The 27534-nt window shown below is 22.8% G+C and overlaps 8 protein-coding genes across 8 annotated transcripts; 4 read left to right on the forward strand and 4 right to left on the reverse strand.

Moving 5' to 3' along the window:
* Positions 1–1404: 1404 nt before the first annotated feature.
* On the forward strand, positions 1405–2523 carry PY17X_1127200 (mitochondrial ribosomal protein L46 precursor, putative; the record flags this gene model as incomplete). The annotated part of the gene is made up of 1 exon (XM_719877.1): positions 1405–2523. One exon carries the CDS (start codon positions 1405–1407, stop codon positions 2521–2523), a length of 1119 nt encoding a protein of 372 aa, XP_724970.1.
* A 468-nt stretch (positions 2524–2991) lies between these two features.
* On the reverse strand, positions 2992–3327 carry PY17X_1127300 (conserved Plasmodium protein, unknown function; the record flags this gene model as incomplete). The annotated part of the gene is made up of 1 exon (XM_022956534.1): positions 2992–3327. One exon carries the CDS (start codon positions 3325–3327, stop codon positions 2992–2994), a length of 336 nt encoding a protein of 111 aa, XP_022812423.1.
* Positions 3328–5665: 2338 nt separating this feature from the next.
* On the forward strand, positions 5666–11011 carry PY17X_1127400 (erythrocyte membrane protein; the record flags this gene model as incomplete). Its single annotated transcript, XM_719875.1, has 1 exon — positions 5666–11011. One exon carries the CDS (start codon positions 5666–5668, stop codon positions 11009–11011), a length of 5346 nt encoding a protein of 1781 aa, XP_724968.1.
* A 950-nt stretch (positions 11012–11961) lies between these two features.
* Positions 11962–13365, reverse strand: PY17X_1127500 (uncharacterized protein; the record flags this gene model as incomplete). Its single annotated transcript, XM_719874.1, has 1 exon — positions 11962–13365. The coding sequence occupies one exon, from the start codon at positions 13363–13365 to the stop codon at positions 11962–11964; it is 1404 nt and encodes a 467-aa protein (XP_724967.1).
* Positions 13366–15125: 1760 nt separating this feature from the next.
* On the reverse strand, positions 15126–15671 carry PY17X_1127600 (mitochondrial import inner membrane translocase subunit TIM22, putative; the record flags this gene model as incomplete). The annotated part of the gene is made up of 1 exon (XM_719872.1): positions 15126–15671. One exon carries the CDS (start codon positions 15669–15671, stop codon positions 15126–15128), a length of 546 nt encoding a protein of 181 aa, XP_724965.1.
* A 782-nt stretch (positions 15672–16453) lies between these two features.
* On the reverse strand, positions 16454–17520 carry PY17X_1127700 (uncharacterized protein; the record flags this gene model as incomplete). The annotated part of the gene is made up of 3 exons (XM_719871.1): positions 16454–16932; positions 17148–17205; positions 17488–17520. 3 exons carry the CDS (start codon positions 17518–17520, stop codon positions 16454–16456), a joined length of 570 nt encoding a protein of 189 aa, XP_724964.1.
* Positions 17521–18534: 1014 nt separating this feature from the next.
* Positions 18535–19653, forward strand: PY17X_1127800 (conserved Plasmodium protein, unknown function; the record flags this gene model as incomplete). The annotated part of the gene is made up of 1 exon (XM_719870.2): positions 18535–19653. The coding sequence occupies one exon, from the start codon at positions 18535–18537 to the stop codon at positions 19651–19653; it is 1119 nt and encodes a 372-aa protein (XP_724963.2).
* Positions 19654–22925: 3272 nt separating this feature from the next.
* PY17X_1127900 (transportin) lies at positions 22926–26426 on the forward strand (the record flags this gene model as incomplete). The annotated part of the gene is made up of 1 exon (XM_725529.2): positions 22926–26426. The coding sequence occupies one exon, from the start codon at positions 22926–22928 to the stop codon at positions 26424–26426; it is 3501 nt and encodes a 1166-aa protein (XP_730622.2).
* Between the last annotated feature and the right edge of the window lie 1108 nt (positions 26427–27534).

The raw sequence follows: 27534 nt of genomic DNA on the forward strand, positions 1-27534 counted from the left end.
AAAGACTTCTAAAAATATATATATATTATATATATAGGGTTATTAATATAAATAATATTTGAGCACAATAAAATTTTACTTTAAAAAAATCTACACATAACATTACCCTCGTATATATATACTGATATACATGGGTGATGTTTACGAATCATAAAGGATATATATATCTCTTATAAAAAATAGTGTGAAATTAAAAGGTTATTCGTATTTGGTAAAATTATTGCCTAATAATTTGCGAATGTTTTCTGGACTTTTTTTTAGCAACTTAACAAAATTATGTTCACATTATATATGGAGAATTCGTTGAAAGAACTTAAAAATTACATCATCATATTTTATTTTTTTGTATAGCCTACTTAATTGGATTCCCAGTTTTACACATTTATGTAAGTACGAAAAAAAAGTGAAGATTGTAAACAAAACTTAAGCAGAAAAAATGGCTAGTAATGCTTATGTAAAAAAAATAGAAATGTGCTTACAGTGAACATATGTCGAAATGGCATTTATGTTTCTTTTGATACGGTTTAAGCATATTTTTTTGTAAAAAGTATAATGATATATAAAAAATATATACACAGTGTAATATATTATGGTAATAAATTTTGTTATAATACCTTCAATAGAATTACAGACAAAAATATAATTAAAACGATTGTATAAAAAAGAGATTGAATGAACATTTCACTTTCTGTTTTTTGTTTTTTCCTTTTTTCTTTAATAATTTTTACATTATTAAAACGTAGATATGAAAATTGGGAATGTTTCACTATGGATTTTAAAGAAAATAATTACAAACTAAATTAATATCCTATATGCATAAATGTATTGAATGTGCAATTTAAAGGCACATGTTGCTCTTTCCCTTTTTTTCGATTTAACTAAATGCTTTTTTATAGATATAAAAATGGGCATTACCTTTTAAGAAAAGTTACAAATAGCAATTTAAAAATATGATAAAATTATGAAACATAAAATTATTTGCATATATAGATATATGTATTTTTTTCATAAATAAATTTAGGGGATATTATTATATAAATAATTATTGAGTTATCAAATAGGCGATGGCGTATTTTTTTTCTGATAATAAATAAAATCACACAAATATATAGTGTAAATAATTACGGAAAAAATACTGAAATATGCATATAAATTTATGTGCATGTAAAATTTTATTGATATATTTAGTAAAATATGAATAGATAAAACTTATGATGAGATGGCTAAAAATATTGGATCTATTTAGCGGCCTTTTCCTTCGAAAGTAAATAATATTTCAAAAAAGGAAAGAAGGATAAAAAAAAAAAATAAACAAAATAATAAGAGGGATTACTTAGGTAGTAATATTGCAAAATAGAAAGAAGAAGGGACATAAGTTTTTGTAATTTAAAACAAAAGTAAAAAATGATAAAAACAATTAGAAAAAATGGGATACTAGAAGAGGTAGCAAAAAAAACAAGATGCTGGAGCTTTTTGAACAATAACAAATATGGTGTATTGTTTAATCATAATAAATATATATCATATGATGGAAAAATAAAAGAAAAAGAAAATTTAGATGAAAACACTGAAGTAACTGATACGTTGTGTAATGTAAATAGTAATTTTGATGTAAAAAATATATTGGTTCATGATAAGTATAAAATTCAAGTAGGTTTATGTATTGATAGATTCCCTTTAAATTTTATTCCTGAAAAGTTTGAAAAAGATTTTGATGATTTCAGAGATAAATGGTTATTACGAACAAATAATAATTTAGAAATAAGTGAAGAATTTTTACACATGAAATACAATTTAAGTTCTTTTCATGATAAAAAAAAAAATGAAAATAACAATGAACAAGATCATTTGAAAAAATATCAAAACAATAAAGGAGACATAAATGAAGGTAATACAGAAAAGGAAATAGAACACGAAGAAAATGATGAATCAGGGCAAGACAATTTAGAAAATTTATTTTGTATAGAAGGAATGGAAAATATTTTAAGTTTAAAAAGAAAATTAAATCAAGAGAAAAATAATAAGCAAAGTGATATAAATAATATAAATGAAAAAGGGAATGATGATGACAAAACAAATGAATATCCCTTTAGAAATATTAAACGAAAACCAAACGACTTTTTATATTTATTAGTCAAATATAAAAAACGTGGTAATAACAATGATAATAATATAGTTAACAAATGGATGTTTCCCTATATAGATTTTAAAAAAAAGTTATCGATAAGAGAAAATTTACAATATTTATGTTCACATCATTTAGCATGTGAAATTCCATTTTTCATTGGTTATTCTCCATGCACCTTTGAAAAAAGAAAATTTAAAACTCCTTTAATACCAAATGAAATTATAGGAAGAAAAATATTTTATTATAGAGCTCATTATACAAATAATGATGCAAATATAAATTTAATGCAAAATCAGTATATACATGACTTTGCTTGGGTAACGCGTTCCGAATTGAAACAATTTTTATCCATCAGCAAATACCACGTCATAAAGGATTCGATACCTTTGACCTGAACTTTTTTTGAAGTGTTGAAATCCTCTATTTTGTTGCTAAATGTGCATATGTGTTATATGAATGTTTGCAAGGTATAACATATATATATATGTGCATGGCCGTGTGAAACTTCTTTATTTGTTTGAATTACAGTTGTAAGGATAATACATGTGCATTTGCGATGTACATTTTCCTTTTTTTTTATCCCCTTAATTTTTCATGCATTATATGTACCCCTTTTGCATGGGGGATAAGCCAAATACAACTTATCCATTTGGCTTCAGTTTAATTTTTTGGTATTTTTTTTGAAATTAAACACATGATATATAGATATAAGAATTTATAAATTATAATTTAATGGTGAAGTAATCAAATAAAATGCAATGGTACAAAACTGTATACATTATGTTACGAAACATTCATAGAGGATATATGAATAATTATATAACAATACAAAGATCATAAAAAAAATATAACATGTTAAACTTTTAATTATTTACATGAAAAGTAACCTTTTCCATCTCTTTTTTTATTTTATCTTTAATTTGGTTTCCTTCTATACTGGTATCAAATGCATCCCCGTTTGAGTTGCTATTTAAGCTGATTTGATCATCTTTATTTTCTTCATACAACTTTTTAAAATATTCCTTTGACCACATATATATATTTTTTTTTATTGTGTCATCATCATTACAATCCTTTCCTGGATTAAATAATATTACATTTTTTGCATAAGACACTAAAATGCTATTTAATTTATCAGATATATGTATTTCCTCTGATATATCTGATGTGTCAGTTTGACAATTAGCATCTTTTTCCATTGAAAAGAGGTTTATTAAAAATAATGAAGAGAAAATTAAATAATAATAAAAATAGAGGTAATAAAATAAAAATTATAGAGTACAAAAAATTTTTATATAATATTTAGATGATTAAAAATACGAAAAATATATACTCAATTGTTGTGTTTAAACTTTTTTTAGGTCTTTTTAATACTTAAAAGAATAATGCATACATATGTGCGACATTTCCTAAATTATGTGCGAAGATTTTATAAACCCTTATGTATTAAACATTTTAATATAATTTTGTTAATTATTCAAATAAATCATGTATATTTACAATTGGAATTATTTATATTTATGTATGTGAAAAAAATATACACGAATATGTATATAGTATATATAAGTTTTTGGTGTGTCTTTTTCTTTTTATATGCTTAACATTCTAACGCGTCTTATTTAAAGCGTATTAATAACATATCTCTTAAGAATTTTATAACAAAATTAATTATTTTTTTTATTTAGTTGGCATCATATTAATAACATTATCCATTAGATATATTTTCAATATCTTGTTTTTGTTTAATGATAAACATAAAAATGAAAAGAAACAATAATAAAAAAAAGACTAAGCTTGAGTTATAGTATGAATGACCAGCATAAAATAGACATTTTTATCATTTACATATTTATGATATAAGAAAAAAATGCAAAAATTTTATTTTTTCTTATCTATGTTTATATATATTCTTGTCATTTATTGACAAATACAGTCCTAAATATCCACTGTTATCCCAAAACATTTGACATAAATATTTTAGAGATTTATTTTTTCTATATTTTTAATATTTCAAAATAAATTTTAAAATTATAAAAAAGTTAATAGATAAAACGCACATGCTTAATATATGTGCACATGTGCGTGTAATAGAATGTATAAGATACGAACTCGCAGATATAGTCGCATAAAATTTAAACATTTTAAGACATATTTATATATGCGAAAAGAGTTGGTAAAAAATATTTGAAAGATTTTTATCCTAAACGTTTATTTTCAAGAACCATTTTTATTTTTTTTTCTTTAATATATTTTATTTTCCCTTTTTTTTCAATAATGTTAAATGCATATTTATTAAACTAAAGCATCATATTTTTACATGACACTATTATAATAAAAACTGAAGAGATATAATCATAAATTATTAGTAGTATAACAAAATAATTGCATATAAATATGTTGGCCTGAAGAAACAATATATACTATTTCCAAAAGGGGTATATACCATATATACTGTAACACAATTATAGATATGTTATATCATGAAAAATTGCCATATGTTAAATATACAACATACGTATTATGATATAAATTAATTGACATGTATATATACATAGTAATGCTATAATGTCATTCATCTGTTAAAATGACTTTGTCCTTAAATAAATTAAAATTGTACTTACGTGTCATCCATATATATATATATATATATATATATATAATATTTACCACATTTGTTTGCCTTTGGCAATATAAAAAAAAATATATATCAAATGGTATATATAAATAACTATAATTAATATTCAAAAAAAATAATTTTTAAATTATTAAAAAATAAATATATAGTACATTATTTTATACGTTGTTAAATTAATACCAATATATATAATTTGTATATTGCATGTATATTATTTGTTCCATTAAAAAATTCCCAATTATGCATAGATTTTTTAACTATTGTTATTATTGTGTTTTTTATTAAATTTTTATGATTAAAAAAATGTTATATAATTACTATGCAATAATATGTATATAATGGATTTAAAATGGCTTTGCAGTATTTTATAATTATATATATACAGTTTATTATTGCTATAATATAATGTCATTTTTATATGTATATAATAAATGAATAAATAAATTATTTGAACAGTGTATAATTTTTTTTAATATATAAATAAAAAATATGTAAATGTAAATCCAAGTACCCAAGTAAATAAAATATTAAGTGAGTGAATAAAAATTAGTAAAGAAAAAATTAAATGCGTAAGATATAAATAATAAGCATCGAATAACTCTGGTGCAGCTAATATTACTATTTTACGTCCATTATATATTTCCAACAGCATATTATGTTATATTATATATAAATACCTTGTATTGTATTCCTTCTTTTATCATAAATTATAAAAAAAAAAAGTTGTAATATGAAACCAGGAACCAGTCATAGTATTTATTATATATAAATGTGGTATAAAATCGTATACAAATAAGAATGAATGTTTTTTGTTGTGAATTACAAGAGGAAATTAAAAATGTATAATAAAATTATTATTATTTGATTAAATAATTATATATATTAATAATATTATATGTATAATGAAGAGCGTTGAATTTGAAGCAAATTCAAGTTCACACGGAAATGAATTAAATGAAGATGATATTAATAAATGCATTTTAAATAAATTAAATTTAATTTTTAATAACAATATTAAATCTATATCACAAGATGATGATAAATTAATTGAACACGAATTGAATCGAAAGGAAAAAACTAATGAAATAAGTGAAATTAATACAGTAAATAATGACACTACTGTCACAAATGCGATTGATAAGCAAAATAAATTTATAAAAAAAAATAGTTTAAATGCTGTTGATCAAAATAATAATGCATATAATGAAGAAATAAATAATTCGAACAGTCTTGATTCAAATAACAATAATAATACAAATAGTGATGTTACTAGTACCAATACGATTGGTAAACAAAATATAGCTATAAAAAAAAGCAGTTTAAATACTACTGACTCAAATGACAATGCATCTAGCGAAGGAATAAATAATTTAAATATTCTTGAATCAAACAATAACAATGCATGTTGTAATATTGATAAAAATGCCACAACAATAAGTAATACCAATGGAAATAGCACTAATGCTAGTGGTAGTAGCAAACATACCATTGATAAAAACAATCCTAATATTGTAGATATAAATGACACACATGTAGATGATCAAAATAGTTTTATAAATTCGATTGAAAGAGATTGCTCCACAATTGCTATTATAAACAATGGTAACAATACTGATAATACAATCAGGGATGCCAATAATATCGACAATATTAACAGTGATCTTAACACGAGAAGTATCAGCATTCTTAATCAACTAAAAAGAGAGAATTTATCTGAAAATGTGAGCGTAATAAGCATTGGCGATTTATATAAATTAAGTTGTGATGCTTGCTTAAGTATTGAATCTATAATGAAAAAAAAAAACCTGGGTGAATTATTAGCAGGGGAAAATAATTGTAATAATAATATTAATAAAAAAAATGAAAGGTGGAAAAGATATATAAAATGTATTGAGCCATTTTTAGACGTTCATACAATAATTAATTTAAGTCAGACATGCAAATTTTTGTATAAAAGAAAATACAAAGTATGGAATAATAGATTAATATTCAACAGTTATTTAGGTTACAATCCTAAAGTATTATATACATATGTATTCCCAACAATTTATAGGCATATTCATAGATCTGTTAGAAGAAGACTTTGTTTAGATTTTACTCTTTGCACTTTAATTAAAGATATAACAGTTACTAATATATTGAATCAAATATATAATTTTGATTCATTAAATACAAAGCATTTATTTATTTATAATTTACAAGAAATATATTTTGATTATTGTCATAATTTAACTGATAAAACTTTAGAAGTTTTAGCACAAACAAGGCTTCCTTCATTGAAAACGTTAAGTATTAAATGTGTCAGAAATAAATATTTAACTTGTGCGCCTTTAACTGTTATGCTAAAAAAGCAAAATTGGCCAATCTTTACAAATTTTATTTGTTCATTTTCAAATTCATGGTTGGAACCAATTTTTATTATATCTAATTTTATAGTTAATAGAGCAAATAATCAAAATCATTTAATTTATCATAAATTAAAAAATTTAAGAAAAACTTTAGAAAATATGAAAAATTTTGATAGTACCCATAATAATGTTAATACATCTTTGGGTACTTCGATAGACGAAAGTAATAAAAAAATTATTAATGAAAATAATAAATATAATTTTATGAGTTTACAAAGCTGTGTAGATGCAAGTAGCTTATACAAATTAAATATAAATGATTATTCATCTACTACTAACAATCATCATACTAATAATAATAAAAAATTCAAATCAGCACTTAATAGTGAAACTGAATTTAGTATTAGCCAATCTGAAACAAATAATAATTTTAGTCTTTTTAATAATTTTCTATATAACACTATGAGACATTTTGGATATTCGTCGAGACTTTCAAATAATTTTAATTATAAAGATTATAATAATACTTATCCACAAAAAAATTCCATTGTAAATAGAAAGGATGACACAAATAATTCTCATAGTTCAAATGGAAGTGTATCTAACAATAATAGTAATGTTAACAATTCCATGAGCAATTTCACAGGTGTTACTTCGAAAAAAAACATGAATATATCCATAAATATCGATACAAGTAATATAAATGCAAATGAACAAGGCCCAAATAAACAAAACAATATAGACAATCTTCATCCTGCAGGGCATTCTGTATCGACTGGCAAGTTTCATATCTCTTTGAGCAACAATGGTAATATTGGCTGTGATGGAAATGCATCATCCCTAATTTCAAAATCAGAGCCTAACGTAAATGCTGGGAATACTATTTGTGAAATGAAAGGACAAATAAATGATGGTAGTGGTGAGAAAGATGCGAATAATTATAGTAATAATTCTACAGCTGAAGAAATTGAAAATATGATTCCAAATAGTGATAATAAAGGAAATGATTCCTTTTCATGGGCCTGCAAAATGCGGAATACTGATGGGGTTCTTACAGAGTCGGAAAATAAAAGAAGTAAAAGAAAAAGTCGAGATAAAGAATCTTTTGAAAATGATGGAGAAGAGAAAAAAGTTCCTAAAATAAGAGATGAAGAAAAAAATAATGAAAAATCAAATTTCGAAGAATATACAGAAGATAGTTTACTACAAGATGGTAATGATACAAAAGATAATATGAAAAATAAAAATATGGTAAAAAAAGATTTAATAGAAGAAAAAAAAAGTAGAAATAGTTTTAATAATAAAAAAAACAAATTATTAACAGCAGAAAATATATTTTGTATGAATATATTACATAATAATGTAAATACATTTGATGAAGAAGAAGAAGATGATGATGACGATGAAGAAAACAATTTGAATAAATGCAAATGCAATGGAAATTCATGTATATATACCCCTGATGAAATAAATTTTAAATGTGATTGTGATGATTGCCCATTTGCTAATGGATATAAAAATTTAATTAGTGTTGATGATCCATATATACAATCCCATTTTGTTCATCCCAATTTAGATATTTTAGGATCATGGGGTAGTAAGTGTTTTTTAGAAAGTATAGGATTAGACATATATGTAAAGGGTTACAGTGTTGCATTAAAAAATGAAAATGTAAAAATTTGCGTTAAATTAAGTAAAAAAATTCAAGATGAATTATACGAACTAAGTAAAAGTGAAAAATATAAAAATAATAATTTAGTATATTTATTAAGAGATAAAGGTAGTGAACTTTTATCAAATACACCATTAACTATTGAAACCGATGAAAATGGTGGAATTGATATATGGACTTTACCAATATCTTTAGCCATTAGTAAGAAGAATAGATATTTATTTTATTTAGTTTTAAAGGGAGGTGCAAAAGTTGATATATGGGATTATCTTGGGAAATCTCCTTTGTATATAGCCTGTGAAAATGAGTGTAAAGAGTTTGTTGAAGTTTTAATAGATGAGCGAAGAAATAGAAAAAAAAAAAATAATATAATGCAATGCTACTCTAAAGGTTTATATAATATAGATAGAGAAGATTCAATAGCTAATTGTCATGGAAAGAATATATGTGTCGATGATTTGAATAAAAAAATGTCCTATAGTAATGAAGACATTAAGAAAATGAGTATTACAGAATTGGGGAAAGTTGCAGATTCCGAAACGGTGAACAATGGAAATAATATTAACAGTAACACTGTTATCGCGAATCATATTAACGATAATAATAATATTAACGGAAATAATAACGTTATTAACAATGGAGAAGATTTTAAAAGGATCGATACTTCCAATCCCTTTAAAAATGAGCCAAGGTATGAAACTAGAAATGATGTATCATCTTTATGGGGAATACATCACAATTCAAATGGCAGGAATAATGGAAATAGTAACACTAGTAGGAGTAATATAGAAAAACGACTTAGTGAAAAAATAAATGAAACACAAAAAGATAATAATATAAATGAAAAGGAAAGTTCAAATAAAGAATTAGTGCCCAATAATGTAAACATTGATATAAATAATTCATATGAAATAAATAATTCATATGATTTTGATGCACCAAATTTCGAAGGAATAAAAAAAAATGATAATTTTAATAATTTATGTATAAGTCCATATGGTAATAAATGTGATAATTATTATGTTACATATCCTATTGATATAGAAAATGGATATATACCTTTAAATATTGCTATTAAAAAAAAAAACTTTTCAATAGTTAATTCATTAGTTGAAAGTGGAGAAAGATTAGATATTAAGTGCCCATATGTAAGAGATTATAAATCTCCATTATATTTAGCATGTGAAAATAATATAAGTGAAATTATACAATTATTATTAGAAAAAAAAGCAAATCCTAATTGGTGTTATCATAATAAATTTACCCCCATTCTATTGGCTTATAATTTAAATAAAGCATGGGTTAATCATTTTCTTGATGCTGGGGCAGGAGAAAAAGCATGTGATAGACATATTTTAACAGAATTAATTTCATGTGCTATATTTAAAAAGGACTTATCTACAGTTCAATTATTATTAAAGAAATATCCCCAACTATTACAAAAAGGACATAAATTATGGTCTTTACCATTTATTCAAGCAGCTAAATTAGAACGATTAAATATATTAAAATATTTATATTCATTAAAAAAAGAAATAATTAATCAGTTGGATGCTAATAATGTATTGTCACCTATACATGCTGCTGCAGAAGAAGGAAATGTTGAAATTATAAAATTTTTGATAGAAAATGATGTTAATATAAATTTAACAAATAAATATCACCAAAATGCTTTACATATTGCCTGCTTAGAAAATCAAGAAAAAGTTGCACAGTTATTAATAGCAAATAATGTCGATGTTAATTGCAAAGATAATATAAATGGAGAATGCCCATTAATGATTTGTATCAGAACAAGAAATGAAAATTTAGCTATGTTAATATTAAATGAAAGTAAAAATATTAATTATAATTTAACAAATATCCATGGAGAAACTTCTTTAATTTATTCAATATTCTATGGATTATATGATGTAGCTGATATATTGATGGCAAGAGGCGCTGATGCTTCGGTAAGAGATATTAATGGAGATAAATCTTACAACGTCGCATGTGAGCGTGTCTTATCTAATAGAGCTTGTAAAAACGTTTTGAAAAAATTTCTTAAATTATATAGATCACAAAATAAAAATTTCTTACCCCAAAAAAATAAAATTAATAAAAAAAACAAATTTTACCAATCTTACCAAACTATAAACCAAAGTTTTTTTAGTATATTTCGTATTAAAAAAGAGCAAAAGGATAAAAAAAGCATATCCTATTCTATAGATAATGAAAGTATTCAGTAATTCAAAACATTTTTTGAGTTTGTATGTAGGTACGTTGAAAAACAGTTTGAATGTCGAAAATATGCGTGCGAATCAATGCATATATACACACACATAAAAAAAAATGTGTGTATGCATCTATAGCTTCGCATATAAATTTGTCCCTCACACATATCCCTTTTTAAATCAAATTAATTGTTATAATCTCTCAATAAAATTGTAATCCAATTATTTTTTAAAAGTGGGAAATATAAACCATGCGCATTATAGCATATTGTGCTTGTTTCCTCATGCATATAGTTTTATAATTTTTGTTCATACTTTATATGTTTTATTTTATTTTATTTTTATGCATCAAAATTGTCTTATTTGATTAAATTGATTCAATATTTTTAAATGTAATAGTATTAGCAGTTATACTCATTGTTTTTTTTTGTAATCCTATAAAAATAATTACCCATAAATATTGCTGAATATTATATTAATTTTTTTATGCCAATAAAGCGTAATACTTATAACGTAAAATATATATTTAAAAATAAATTAAAACATGGGAAAGTAATAAATATAAACTTTGTTCATAATAATAATACACGTAGAGAAAAAATACAATAGTATCATATGTGGATATAAATAATATATTTATTTAGATAGGCATATACTTATTTATTTTTTAATGTGTAAAATATATTTAAGGTGTTTCAAATGGTTGGAAACGGAAGGGGAATGCACATGCATATATATACATTAGCAAAATGGCGAGTCTAAAAACATTTTTTTTTATTAGCTTTTATTATTTTGATAATTAATTTTAATACTTTTAAAAAATAAAATCATAAAAATTATAAAATTAAAATTTAAATAAATTATATAAAAATATATAAAATAAATGTTTGTATATGCACATTGGTTTATGCATATATTTGTAGCATTGAACCATTTGAGGCAATCTGCTTTTTCGTATAAAAAAACTAAGATGAATAAAACAAAATGTACAAAGACAAAAAAAATCCTAAGAAAAAGAAACACGATGAAGCAGCTTCAACATGAAATGCATCCATTTGTGGCCTTCTATTATCATTTCTATTGTCATAAAAATGTGATTGGTCAGACATGTTTGTATAAGACATGCCAAAAGAAAACGGGTTGGCCCATACACCAAAAGAAGCTCTTAATCCTAAATTATTAGAATAGTTGTTATTTCTTCGAACATTTTCTTTTCTTTTAGGTGTAGGCCGGGGTTCTTCATTATTTGAATATTTATGATCACTACTATTTTTTCCTCTACCATACAAAGGTATTACATTTTCTTTGGTTACTTCTGCTTTACATACAGGGCAATCAATATTTTTTTTAATCCATGCAGAAAGACAAAACCAACAAAATAAATGGCCACATCTAGTAACAACAGGATCTCTTACATCATCAAAACATATATTACATTCAAATGTACTTCTATTGCAATCATTTTCTTGTGGGGCATTATTATTTGTAGTTTCTTTTTTCTCATCATTTTGACATGAGCTATTTTTATTATCGTTTGTATTACACTCATTTTGTTTATTACTATTTATGTTGTTTTTATCAATTTGTTCTTGCTCATATGCATTTTTATTTTTTTTCTCTGTATCGCACCCACTTTTAGATTCTTTACTTAATAATCTTTCGTTTTTTTTTATTTGTTCACATTTGTCCTCTACAATTATAAAACCAAGCTCATGGGGTGATGATCCAAGTTCCTTTGAACTTTGATATAAATCATTTAGTTTATCATCTTGGGTTTCTTCAATGTTTTTTGTATCATTATTAATTTCTTTTTCATATATATCCTCAATTTTATCGTGATTATTTTTTATAATATTTAAGTCATCATTTGTATGCCCAGAATTGTTTGTTAATTTTTTTTCATTATCATTATTATCACTATTATTATTATTATTATCACTATTATTATTATTATTATCACTATTTTTATTATTATCACTATTACAAGGATTACAATTTATGCTATCTTTTGAGATTAATAAAGAACCTTTGTCTGTTGGTGCTTCATCTTTGCAAATAATATCCAATTCTTCTTTTTGAATATTTTCAACTGTTTTATTATTTTTATATATATCAATGTCGTTTAAATTGGGCGATGATAAACCATCTGTAAATAAATTTGGTTCGTCTTGTTTTTCATTTTTTGGGAATATTTTTGTTTGGTCATCATTTGGGTCTTTATTTTGATTTGAACTTGGATATGCTGATTTATTTTGTGGATTCAAATTTACTAAGTTGTCATTGTTAACAGTATTTATTAATTCATCATTAACATCATAATCATATATGCCATCATAGAGAGAATCATATTCTTTACTAGTTTCATTCATTTTTATTTTCTCATTTTATTTTATTCATTTTTTACAAAAAAAAGCGCCGCAAAAATATTTTTTTTGTAAATTTTCATGAATTTTATAATACAGTATTGTCACAAAAAATCCAATAAGAAAATATAATTTTTACATAATTTAAATAATTTAAAAATATATTTTGTGAGACCTTATATTTGTGCCATATATATTTTTTGGGGGTCAGCGTTTTATTTGTAGGAATAATTAATAAACAGAAATCCTCAAAAAAAAGTACAAAACATTTTAAGAAATATACATGCATATAATAAATGCTTGGGCGCATAACGCTTACAAGCATCAAGAATATACAACAAAATAAATGTATAATGTTTTAAGTACTTAACATTTTTATGAGAAATATTTAAATGAATTTTCCATTTATTTTAACATAAGTTAATATATCAATTTAATGCTATCAACGTATTAAACGATTATTGATATTTTATATAACATTTATTTTAATCTCAAAAATTGTGCATATATTTTACGATTAATTGCAATTTATGCGCGTTTTTTTGTTTTTGTTAAGTTTTTAAATATATTTTATTAGCATATATATTTAAACACTTAAATACATAAAATAAAAAAATAATATAAAATAAAACAAAAAAGGCATCTGAAGGTCAAATGGATTATTTATTTAAAAAAAAAATGATATACATATATAATTCCTAATATGCTTATGCTAGCAAACTGCTTTTAAATTGTAGTTTTTAAATATAATGTATTAAACAATGCAGTAAGACATTTGGTAATGTTCATTTTAAATAAAACCTTTAGGTATATGTAGAAATGCTTTACAAAAAATTATTATTTTTAAGGGATAAATAACTATCAATATATATATATATTATTTATATTTGTGTGTGGATATTAATTTCGTATCATCAAAAATTGCGTGAGGGCATATACATATGGTAAGCATTTCAAAAGGTATACCTTAATATAACAGCCATATGCACTTCAAACGAGTTTGTGTATTTTATATTTCCACAACAAGCGCATATATATCATTGTAAATAAGCCATTTGTTTATAAGGAATTAATGTTTAATGTGTTATTTTTGCAGTATATTTATATTTAAATTCATTAATATACGGAGAACAAATTTGTAGAAATAATGTTATTTTTTTAATTATAATAAAATTTTTAGTTATACAAATATATAACAATTTCAAGGCTATAAAGCTTGCCAAAAAATTATGAAAAATTTTTTGTTAAACTTATTTTTTTGAGATGTCTTTTTATATAGCTCTATCACTAGCCCTATATATACAAAAAAATCATTTAAATTTGTACATATCAATTAAATAATATATATTTTTTTGAGGATTATAAAAAATTAATGCTTATCAATTCTCTCTCTATAAATTTATTTACTTTTTATCAACTTAATAATCTAATTATTACAAATGGTTATAAAAAAATTAAATTTTTGTATCACTCTTGATCATATTAATGTGTTTTTTACGTCTTAATTATATGGGTTTCCTATTTAATATACACGATTTTCAATTTATTAAAGGATATTCTGAAAATTAATAAATGTACTAATTATAAAATATTTGAATATATGCACTATACTTGTTCTTCTCTACTCTATTTTTATAAGTATATGCGCAAGTACTTTAAGACAATACATGTGACTATTTTTGTGAAAAAATGTTAAATCATCATCTAAGTGAATAAAAATCAAATTGATGCTAAAATTAAAACGAACATTCCAAATAATATTAGAGCTAAAATTTGTTTGATCTTTGCAATTTTTCAACAACAGCTGAAAAAGCCGCAAAACTTGCACACCCACTAAGCATTGAAGGCAAACCCTTTTTATAAGAAATCGTTGCACCTGTTAAGCAACCTGAATATAAAGTATTAGTTATGTCATTTGTTGCTCTTATTTTTTGCAATGAATTTTCATAAAGAGAAAATAAAAATCCTATTTTAGCAAAATTGATACAGCTATTTTTTACTGACTGTTTAAACATAATAAATTGCTCCTTGAGTTGCTCTTTATAAGTTAAATTGTAATCTATATTAGTTGGTTGCATAGTAAAAAAAAAAACCCCAATTAGTGCCCCAAGAAATCCACCACCAAGTCCCATACCTATGCACTTAGGTAATATTCCTTCATTTAAGTATGTGTGAACTTTTAAAAATATTTTTTCTTGGTCAGTTAATTCTTCTCCTTTTTTAAAAACATTTAAATTTATATATTTATCATTTAGTAAAATACTATTACCCCTACTGTTGTAGTTATTCCCATTGTTATTATTTAAACTCATTTTAACATTAAATTGTGTTATAACATTTTGCAGTATACTTTTCTGGAATTTTCCATATATTTTATACACTTTGACTTTATTTAGGGGATATTTGTTTAAATTCTTATGTATATGCAGCGCCCTTTTTATAAAATGCAATTTTCTTATATAATTATTTTTAATTTCAAAAATAAGATTAATCAATGAAAATTAAAATAATTCATAATACTATATGATTCTTTATTTAAATATATATACAAATACATATGCAAAAACGGGGGAAAAAAATATATTAAAATTGTATTACATCGTATTTATATCTTATAAAAATATACGTTGTGTATTTATATATATAACTAAATGCACAAATATTTTCCTGCATTAATTTCATATTGGTATCAAATTTATAATTTTTATTTTATTCTTTCAAATTAGTATATTTTTTTATGTAACAGCTATAAACATGAATAATTCTTTATACATTACATTTCAATGGATATTGGATTTGATGGAGTGTGATATGATATTTTTATATACTCGTCTCACATGAGTTTTTTATTTTAAATAAATACGACAATGTATTAAAAAACTATTTAAAATAATATGCATGTATATATATTTCTTAACAGCTTTTTTATTCGTACAATAGTATAAAAAATGTAATTACACAATCTTTTGAGCATTTTTAAAATAATAGAAATAAGCATACGTGTATACATTGGTAACTGCATATATGTTAGTACATTCTAGGTATATATATACATATATTCTGCTTATTTACATTTAAAAACGATAATAATAAATTAAAAAGTAATAGATGGATGTAAAAGAAAACCACTAGCAAGTCTCAGAGCAGATTCTCTATCTAACAATAATTCTACAATTTTAAGTGCGAATTCTACAGCTGTTCCTGGTCCAAGAGATGTTACACAATTTTTTGAAACACAAACTCTTCCTTTACCAATGTGTTTAAAATCACTTTCAAAAGAGGGGTATGCAACTGCTTCAACATCATCAATCAAGGAATGTCGATGTAGAACAAGTGCAGGTGCTGCACATATAGCTGCATAAAGTCTATTATTTTTTTTTTGGTCTCTTAGCATTTCAATAACAACTTGACAATCTGATATAGCATTAGATCCTTTCATTCCTCCTGGTATTATTATTACATCGAATATATCATTTTTTACTTTATCTATAATAGTATCAGCAAAAACGGTATTTTTTGATTGAAGCTGAACCTTTTCTGTCTCGTGTATTGAAGCGGTTGTTACATCAATATCTTTAACAATGGAAAAAAACGCACAAAAAATATAAAAAAAAATTTTAAATATATTTTTATTTGTAAATTACAAAATATAGGTGTTATATATAGGATAATATAAATATAAGCTCATATAATATACAAAAATATTTTCTAATTATATAACTTGATTTTTTTTATAATTTAATGAAAAAGGTATAAACGTTTTTATTTATGCATGTATTTATTCTTACTAGCTCTTCTTAATACGTCAACTGTTGTTATATATTCAACGTCTTCAGAACCGGATGCCTGGAAAACAACACAAAGAATATATATACAATTAGTGTGTATATATATATTATATAAATTGATAAAATAATTCATGAAATCAAAATAAATGTTTATTCCGATTTAATACTGTTCGAAAAAATGTAATTTAGCAAGCCCACAAATTATTATGTAGACTAATTAAGTTAAAGGGCATTTTTTATAGAAACAAAAAATATATAATATAGTTTTACATCAATAAATATGCTATATGAATATAAGCTTTAGTTTATTGGTTTAATGAAATCCCTCAATTTATCTTACCACTACAACTAATGCCTTTTTTTTCATACTCATTTTGGATATTTATATTGGGAAAATTTACAATATAGAAAGACTTAAAATTGAAGTAATATATTTGTTTAGAATAATTTTTTTAATTATTATTAATTATAGAAACTGGATTAATTTAAATAATAAGATATAACACTAATATATTAATATGGTTTTGATAAATAACTTGCTAACAAATTAATTTATTATTTTTATTTAAAAATCATATATTTTTATATATTAAAATGCAAATTATTAGAAAAAAATAAAAATAAAAATATTAAAAATATACAAATCTTTAAAATTAATTTTTAGATAATTATAAATAAGCACTCACATACTGCCACAAAAAAGGGAATTATTACATGTAGGCAAATTAAGAGTCTATATATGCATACCATAATTTTCGAAAAAAATTAATTTAAAGAAATATAAAATAAATTTCCTTATGCACATATATAAGAATATTATTTTAATTATTTTCCATTTTTTTGTTTTTTCTATATTTAATACATAAGTCTAAATGTACAATTAAAAATTATTATGAATATAATTTCCAAAAAATACTAATCCTATGTGTACATTTTTTAAGGCATAAATTTGCGTAAAAATGGCATTTTCTTAAAATGTGTGTATACACACATATATGCATATAAGTATGCATATATATAGAAATAACAATATAATTTTTATACCTTATTATGTTTATTTTACATGAATAAGTTAAAAAAAAAATATATATATATATAACTCTTCTTTTGTAGTATAAATATACCGTTATAATTCTTTGCAAATTTAAGTAAATCAATTGTATTAATTAATTTATATGATATAACGAAATGAATAATAAATGATTAGTAGAATATCTTACAAAAAATTGTATATATATACACATAGAAATAAATATTAATATAATTGATTAAAGGGCAAAGTAATTAGCATGGGCAAAAAATGCTCTTGCCATAAAACGCCGTGATTCGGATGCAAGTAAAAAATTGGACATACTAAAAGGGCGAATATATATATTGTATAGGTCATATGCGAAAAATGCCCGAATTCAGGGAAAATAATATTAACAAATTTAGTAACGATAAAATGCATTTTATAGATGACTGTATAGAAAAGAGAGATAATAATAATAATATGCAAAATGTGAGTGAAATGATAGAAAATAAAATGGATACAAAACCCAAAGAAAAGCAATATACCTTTAATCAAATAAACGAGTTAACGAATTATGGAAAGCATATTTCAAAAACATACAAAAAAAGAGCTTATACCTTAGGAGCAATCGATGGGATAGGATCAATAAGTATATTAAATGCCCCTTTAATAAATCCAGAAAATGCAAAAGTTGATCCTCCAATTTTACAATTACCCTCAACAACAAATCTTATAAAAAATGTTCATGTAAAAGCTAATAATGAAAAAAATATTGACAAGGCATATAAATATCGAGACCAAAATAGTAATAAGGATATTATTAGAAACATGAAGCCATTATATTCGATACCTGAATATGTTATGAATTCATATATGTATGATAATGATATGGATAAAAAAGGAAATGAAAATATTCCAAATGATGAAAGTAAATGTCTATTTCAAAATGAGTATCATAATTCAGAAAAAAAATTAGTAGAAACACATATAAATAGTGAATTGAGAAAGAATGTAGAGAATCAAAATAATAATATAAACATAAGCGAATCAGCATGTTTTGAAAAGGGGCAAATAGTTAATAACACAAAAGACCCTATTAAATATGAAGAGAACAAAATAAATTGTATATCAAATAACAATCGTGAAAAGATGAAGGGAAAAAACAATGGAATGCCAATGAATAATGATAATGTAAACAACAAAAATAATGGCAATAACACAAATGGTTCAAAAGGGGATCGATTAATGTACTCAAAAACAATTTTAGTGAAAAATGATGATAATGATAATAAAAAATATTCATATGAAAGTGGAAATTTTATGAAAAATAAATATACACATGAATATACTCATGCTGTAAAAAACAACGTTAATAACCATAATGAAAAATTAAATCAAGATGAGGATAAGATCGAATTTTGTAAGTTAAGCCAAATAATGTCACAAACTTTAACAAAAACGCTCGAAATTCTAGCCAATGAACGATTTTCCTAAATATTTTCTTAATTTGTATCATGTTTATTTTGTTTTTTTTTCTGAGGAAATTAATCATTTCCACCCAAAAATGTGTAAGAGAGGGGAAATTACAAGTTTTTATTATTATTACTACTACCAGTATTGGGTATTTATTTTTTTGGCATTACTATTTATATATATTCGGTTTTAAGAAAGAAATGGAGTTAAAGAAAATGAAAAATTGTAAAAAAATTTTATACTTCGAAATTTAAATATTTTATCATTATAGCTTTTGTTTTTATTCATTCTACTACGAAAAGTTGTATAAAATACATGAATTTTTTTTTACAAATTGGAAAAGAGTCTAATAATGCAAAATTTATTTGCAACCTTTGTAGAACATCACAACGTTAAGAGCTTCATTAAATTATCCAAAACATCTTTAAGCCAATTAATTTCAATAGATATTATTTCATACATTATTTTTCGAATAAAGTGTAAAACATATATATCCAAGAGAAACCGAGAAAAAAATACTTGTAGTGATAATCCAAATAAAATAAATATTTATGTAGGAGTACAAATCCGTCCCATAGGGAATATATATAAGTCAATATTATTTTAGAATATGAGTTACTCCATATGAATAATATATTAATTCACATTTTTAAAAGGACAATATCCCCAAATTTTCCAATGCTTTAATTATATTAATATAAGTACAAATGGGATATAAGTGGTATTATTTTTATTGGTGATTTTTACGATTAAAAGCAATCAGTTTTAATAAAATAAGTAAGTTAATATATTATTACTAAAATATTATGATGTCAAAAATGATAGTGTAACGTATATTCGTTTGGATATTCTACATGTGTAAACGTATTTAAAATTTTTTTTCATACTCATATATTTGTGAAAGAATTTATGCATAATGTAACATTTTTACTTAAATTGATAACACAATTAAGCATGGGCGTATCAACTACAAAATAATATATATTTTTTATTTCTTATCGTAATAATATGTATATAGTACGTATTTTAGTCCCATAGCTAAGTTTCTATAATAAAAAAAATTTACGGAAATACTTTTAATTCAGTGAGAAGCACGTTTTCATTTCATATTAAAATGTAAATTTTTATTTTGGAAAAATAAGTACTAAGAATATTTATGTTGTTTATCTTTTATTTCATTTATGCTCTCACATATATTATTAGTTTTACAATAAATTTATTTCATGAAAAAATATTATATTTCTTTAAATCATGCATATTCCCTATTAGCATATAAATTTAGGTTATTCCGTATTATTTTCCATGACTTTAAAGAAAAAATACAAATTCATTATTTTACCTTAATTTTTATATGTATGAATTTTTTCACGTGATATATTTTCCTTTTTTTATAGTATTTGACATATAAAAAATATATATATCATATACACTATATGCATGTATATATGTATTTTATTAAAGAGATGGATATGCTATTTTTTATTATTTACTATTGATTCAAGTAAAAATATGATACTTATTTTTTATTTTCACCTTTTAATATATTTTTTGATTAATTTTTTTTTAACTGTTTGAAAAAAATAATAATAGAAAACCCCAAAAAAGAAAAAAGGTATTTTCTATTATTATTATTTGATGATTAATTTGCAGCACAACATGTAAAATTATTTTTGGTATATTGTAGTAAATAAAAAAAGAGTGGAAAAAATAAATACATATGTATTTTTAATAGCGAATGCATATATAATATATATATATATATATATATATATATATATATATATTATTTTTTTTCTATAAATAAAAAATATATTATATTGGTACAACGTTTATTATATTTTTTATATGGGGGGTAAGAGAAAAAATACGCATAAATTTCGTATATTATTTAAATAATAAAATTGCATATAATAATATATTAATGTAATATCTTTGTATAATATACAAGTGGATTCTTAAGCCTGTATATAAAATTAAAAAGCTATTAAATTTAAATACCTTAATTATTGTGTAAGTTTTTTTTTCTTTCGTTTTTTTCCAAGAATATACATAAAAATGTAAATTTGTTTTTACTTTAGATAAAAAGTTATGAGTTTCCAAAAATTATAATTATATATATATTTTTTTTTCATTATTTTAATTATAAACATATTAATACACTGTTTTTTATGCTTTTATTTAAGCTTAAACCAGTAATGAATAATAGTGAAGCAAACATATACATATATAAATAATATATATGTATAAATCATATAAGATACACTTTTCTTTTTCATATAACGTACATTATATGTATAATATAATATTAAATATTCATAAGCATATTTACGTTATAGTTTATTGTTGATTATTCATATATATTGTAAACCCACATATTTACTACGAACAAATTCGATAATGTAAATAAAATAATTTATGTCAGTATACTTTTTATTTTAATTTTTCAATATATATATATATATCATCTATTTATATTCTTAGTTTCAATATAATTAAAAATTTCATAAAAATATAAGTGTTTATTTGTTCATTACATATAGTATTCGCGTTTATATATTTACAAATATAACATTTATACGCAAAAATTATATGTAGCGTTGTATATAAGTTTTTCCCCAGTTTTTTTTTCTTGTGTTTTTTTATAAATTTTTTTTTTTTTCACAATATATATATAAAATTTATATAATATAAAAATAGATAAATGCTTTATATACGCATATATTTACAATTTTTTTTTATTTATATCCCGTATGCATAATACATAATATTATATCTAAGACACTTGTAATTTTTCCATGTATTACTTGCATAGTTTCACATATATTTATGTAACATAAGCAATTATATGGGCATATATATACATATTTTTTTTGTGTATATATCCAAAAAATTCATATATAAAAGTAATATAGCACTTTTATCCAAGGTTGAATTCAAATTTTATGCATTTTTAATTTAATTAATACATATTACATATTTACATCTATGTTAATATATGTTTTTTTTTACATTTTTTTTTAAATATCATAAATAAAAAAGGGGGAAGAAGTTTTAATTTTTACGAATTGCACGTTGTAATATTTATATTTGTTATAAGGATTTACTTATGCATGTTTCGACTGATATATAAAAAGTCTATATATATATTTTTTTTCATCTTTCGTTTATAGCTATTAATACATATGCATAAGCGAGTATATCGATGTATATAGAGAGAGAAATAAAAATAGATAAACCCAATATATATAGGTGCATATATATGCATATGTGTATGTATTTATGAATGCAAGAAAATGCATAACACAAATTTTGAAAATAACTTATACATGGGATGGAAACCAAATGAGAAAATATATAAAACAATAATAGAGGCTTTATCATCTTCCTGCAATAATTCAAATAATAATGTGCAAATCGAAGTTACAAAAGTGTTAAAAGATTTAAATGAAAATGTTTCAGATGCAGCATTATATTTATTACATATATTTATGAACAAACAAGAAAATAGTGATGTTAGACAAGTAGGAGGTTTGTTATTAAAAAATTATATAAACTCAAAAAATAAATTTTTAACAAATGATATATTAAAAATAATAAAGAATGAGATATTTAAACTTGTAGAAGATGAAATAAAAGAAATAAGAAATACATCTGGCTCTGTTATAACATCAATATTAACAAAATATGAAGGGATAGAAAAATGGCCAGAAGCATTATATAATTTATTACTTTTAGTAGAACGCGGAAATAATGATGTAGTAGATGGAGCATTCCGTGCTATAATAATAATAATTGAAGATGAGTTAATAAATCGAAAAAATACTGATTCTCTTTTTTTTCAATTTTGCAAAACGCAGTTATTAGAAAAATTATTTTTATATTGTTCACTACAAGAGAAAAGTATAAAAAAAAAATATGCCGCTGAATGTCTTGATTTATTTATTAACGCATCATGTTTTGCAACAAATGGCATATTTAATGAATATTTCCCACAGTTATGGGAATGTTTAGGTTATTTAGCAGCAGAAGAAGATACACAAATATTAAAAATTGTTGTCACATGTGTGACAATTATTACGGACACAAGATATGCATCTATATTTAATAATCTTGATGGAATAATTCAATTTATGGTAAATGCAACCAATTCAGGTGATAGAAAAGTACAATTGGAGGCATTAGAATTTTGGCCTGTGTTTATTAAGGACAGAAGTTATATGGCATATTCAAATTATAATAATAATAATAGTAATAATAATAAATGCATTATCAGTAGTAATGTTACCGATGGTAAACCGATTGGAACCAATACATCGGAAAATTACATCGACGAAAATATATATAAAAATATAAACGAATTACGAAATGAGGCTTTAAAAACGTTAAAAAATTATTTACCATATTTATGTAAAATATTAATAGATAATACAGTATATACAAAATGGGATTATTTAACAATGGATGAATCTCATTTTCAAAATGATAATGCAAATGTTCCAGATTTAATACAGGACATTTCTCCTGAGTTATACCACAGCAGTAATAATAATAATTTTGCTAACGCTCAAAGTAGTGATAATAAAAGCAATAACATGCTGAATGAGCAAGGTGAATATTTAAAAGTGCAAAATATAAATTCAAATATTAATGGAAATTGTGCAAATAATAATAATGAAAATTGTATGAATGTTAATTCAGGTGATATAACAAATGATAATAATATAAATGATGATTTAGATGATATGAGTGATGAAGAAAAAAATGATGAAATGACCTCAAGGACATGGGGTAATGATTGGACAGTAAGAAAAGGTGCTGCACTATGTTTAGATTATTTATCAAATGTATATAATGATGATATATTAGAATATATATTACCTCATATTGAAGAGAAATTAATGAGTGATAAATGGAATATTCGAGAAAGTGCTGTATTATCATTAGGCGCTATTGCCAAAGGTTGTATGTATAGTTTATCTCCATTCATTCCTAAAGTTTTAGAATATTTAATAAAATTGTTAAATGATGAAAAGCCCTTAGCACGAAGTATTTCTTGCTGGTGTGTTACAAGATTTTCATCATGGATATGTCATCCAGATAATTGCGATAAATGGTTTGAACCCGTTTTATTAAATTTATTAAAAAGAGTATTAGATAGTAATAAACGAGTTCAAGAAGCAGCTTGCTCTTCATTTGCTAATTTAGAAGAAGATGCATTAGAATTATTAAACAACCATTTACATGAAATAGTACATACTATACAACAAGCATTTCAAATATACCAAGCAAAAAATTATTTCATTTTATTTGATGTAGTAGGAACATTAATTGATAGTGTAAATATTGTTAAGGAAAATATAGATTTAGCCCATGAAATTGTTAATTCGATACTTATAAAATGGAATAATATAAGAATTAGTAGTCCATATATTATTGCACTTATGGAATGTATGTCTTGTATTACTAGTGCTTATGGAAAAGAGTTTTTAAAATATGCAAAAATTGTTATAAGAACATGTATTAAATTTTTAGTATTATTATATATAGATTTAGAAGAGGAAATTAAATATTATTATAATAGAAAAGTAAACAATTCGAATTCATTTATTGTTAATAGAAATAATATAACACAAACCGCTAATGAATTATTAAATTATTATAAAATTTCAAATGAAGATTATTTTATTAATCTTAAAGACATTGATTCGATATCTTCCTCGAAAAAAAAAGATCTAATCGAATGTAGTTTTGATTTATTATCAAGAATATTAAGTGTTATTAATTCAGATATTATTGAAATTATAGCAGAAAATGAATATAACTTTATACCATTGGTTCATAAATATTGCCTAAAAGTTGGATGTGTTCATATTGATGGTATAATGTTTACGATTAATTCTTTGGATAATAATAATCAAAATTCAGCCGATGGTGTTAATACAAATAATAATAGATCTGGCTCCAACGAAAAGGGCATGCCACTATTATTAAATCATAATTATAACACGAAACTACCTACAAGTTCTAGTAGCATCGGTAATGATAATGTCAATGTTTCATCAGGGTCAGTGAAAAATGGAGTTATAATGATAAATAAAGAAAATGAATATACAGAGTTAGCTAAACAGTTTTTAAATTTTGGTATTTTACAATCAAATTTTGCATTAATTGGAGATATATCCAGATTTTGCGCTCAATATTTAATACCATTTTTAAATGATATTATTCCATTTTTAATAGCACATATATCACACCCATCTATACCAGTTTCAAATAATGCTAGCTGGGCAATTGGGGAAATTAGTATACATATAAACTCGCAATATATAGAACCATATGTTGACGAAATTGTAAAACAACATATTTATATTTGTCAAAATTCTAAATACCATGGTTGCTTATTACAAAATATATGTATAACTGTAGGAAGATTATGTTCTACTTACCCTAAAAAAATAATATATTATTTTCCTCAATTTTTAAAAACATGGTTAAAAATTATGTCTCATGGCACCCAAGAAAATGAAAAAATTAATTCACTAAAAGCCATTTTAGAAGCATTATATTTAAATCTTGATATTGCTGCTGAGCATTTAAAAGATATTGTATATATAATACTAAAATATAAATATGTTTCTCAGAACATTAATATTTTTTTCCATCAATTTTTATCAACAATGAAACAAAAGTATCCTAATCAGTGGAAGGAAATTTACAACCCAATGATGGATGAGCATTCTTCGCCAATACCAACCGATATGTTAAATGATTTGAGCACTAGATTTAATTTATAAGAAATAATATATACGCAGTTACGCACGTTTTCACTACAATAAACAATGTATAAGCCTTTGCACATGCATATATGCCAACATTTTACAGTTGTGAGTTATAGATGCACTACATATTATGTTGAAAATGTTTATCAAATGAGAACAAAGTATGTGAGCAATCTGTAGTGCTATAAAACTATAATAATAGTATATATTGCGAATTATTATATAATATAGATTAAACAAAAAATAAATGAAGCTTTATTTGCATAAAAGGTACTTGTATATTGGAAGATAGTGTGCCTTTTAATAATATATTTTATATACATAATCAACATTTATATTATCTATATGCATAAATATGTATGTATCTATATAATTTACAAATATATATGCATGAATATATTAAATTTATTAAATATATATTTATGTGTATATGTGTGTTTATATGTACATTACATTTGCATAAATATTTTTTGTATGCATATCAATTTCAAACAGTCTGTATATTTCCAAATATGAATAAAAAATATATAATTGCATTTTAAGGAACATAATACATAGATTTATTATTGAAAGCATAATGTGAGGGCATAATATATAAAGTATTAAAAAAAAATTATTTTTAAATGTACATTTTAATTAAAATTTATTTTTTCCATACTTTTCCTTTTTTTTTTTTTATGTTATATATTTTTTTTATTTTTTTTTAAATACCACTTAATTATTATTCTTAGATAATTAAAAAGAGAGATAAAAACAGTTATATAACGAAAATTAAAAATATTTTTTGTTTTTTTCATATAAATTATATAATAATTAAAAATTAGCTTTGCATAATTGCTACACCTTAATTTTGTCTATATATTAAAAAAGGAAAAAAAAAACAATACAAGCATAATAAATATTAAACAATTTGATATAATTAATCACAAGCTTTTTAAAGCCAAAGAAATATTGCTTCGTATTGAAAGTCATATATATCCAAAAATTTATTATTCACATATGATATTTTTACTTTTTATCCAATATTCTCAAATGTAGAAAAAACACCATTGCATATCAGAATGTATATTATTTTTATAATTGTTATGAGAACATTATATAGTTTTTTTGTGTTTATAAAATT

This window comes from Plasmodium yoelii, assembly GCF_900002385.2.
Source record: "Plasmodium yoelii strain 17X genome assembly, chromosome: 11".
In the NCBI taxonomy this organism is placed as follows: Eukaryota; Apicomplexa; class Aconoidasida; order Haemosporida; family Plasmodiidae; genus Plasmodium; species Plasmodium yoelii.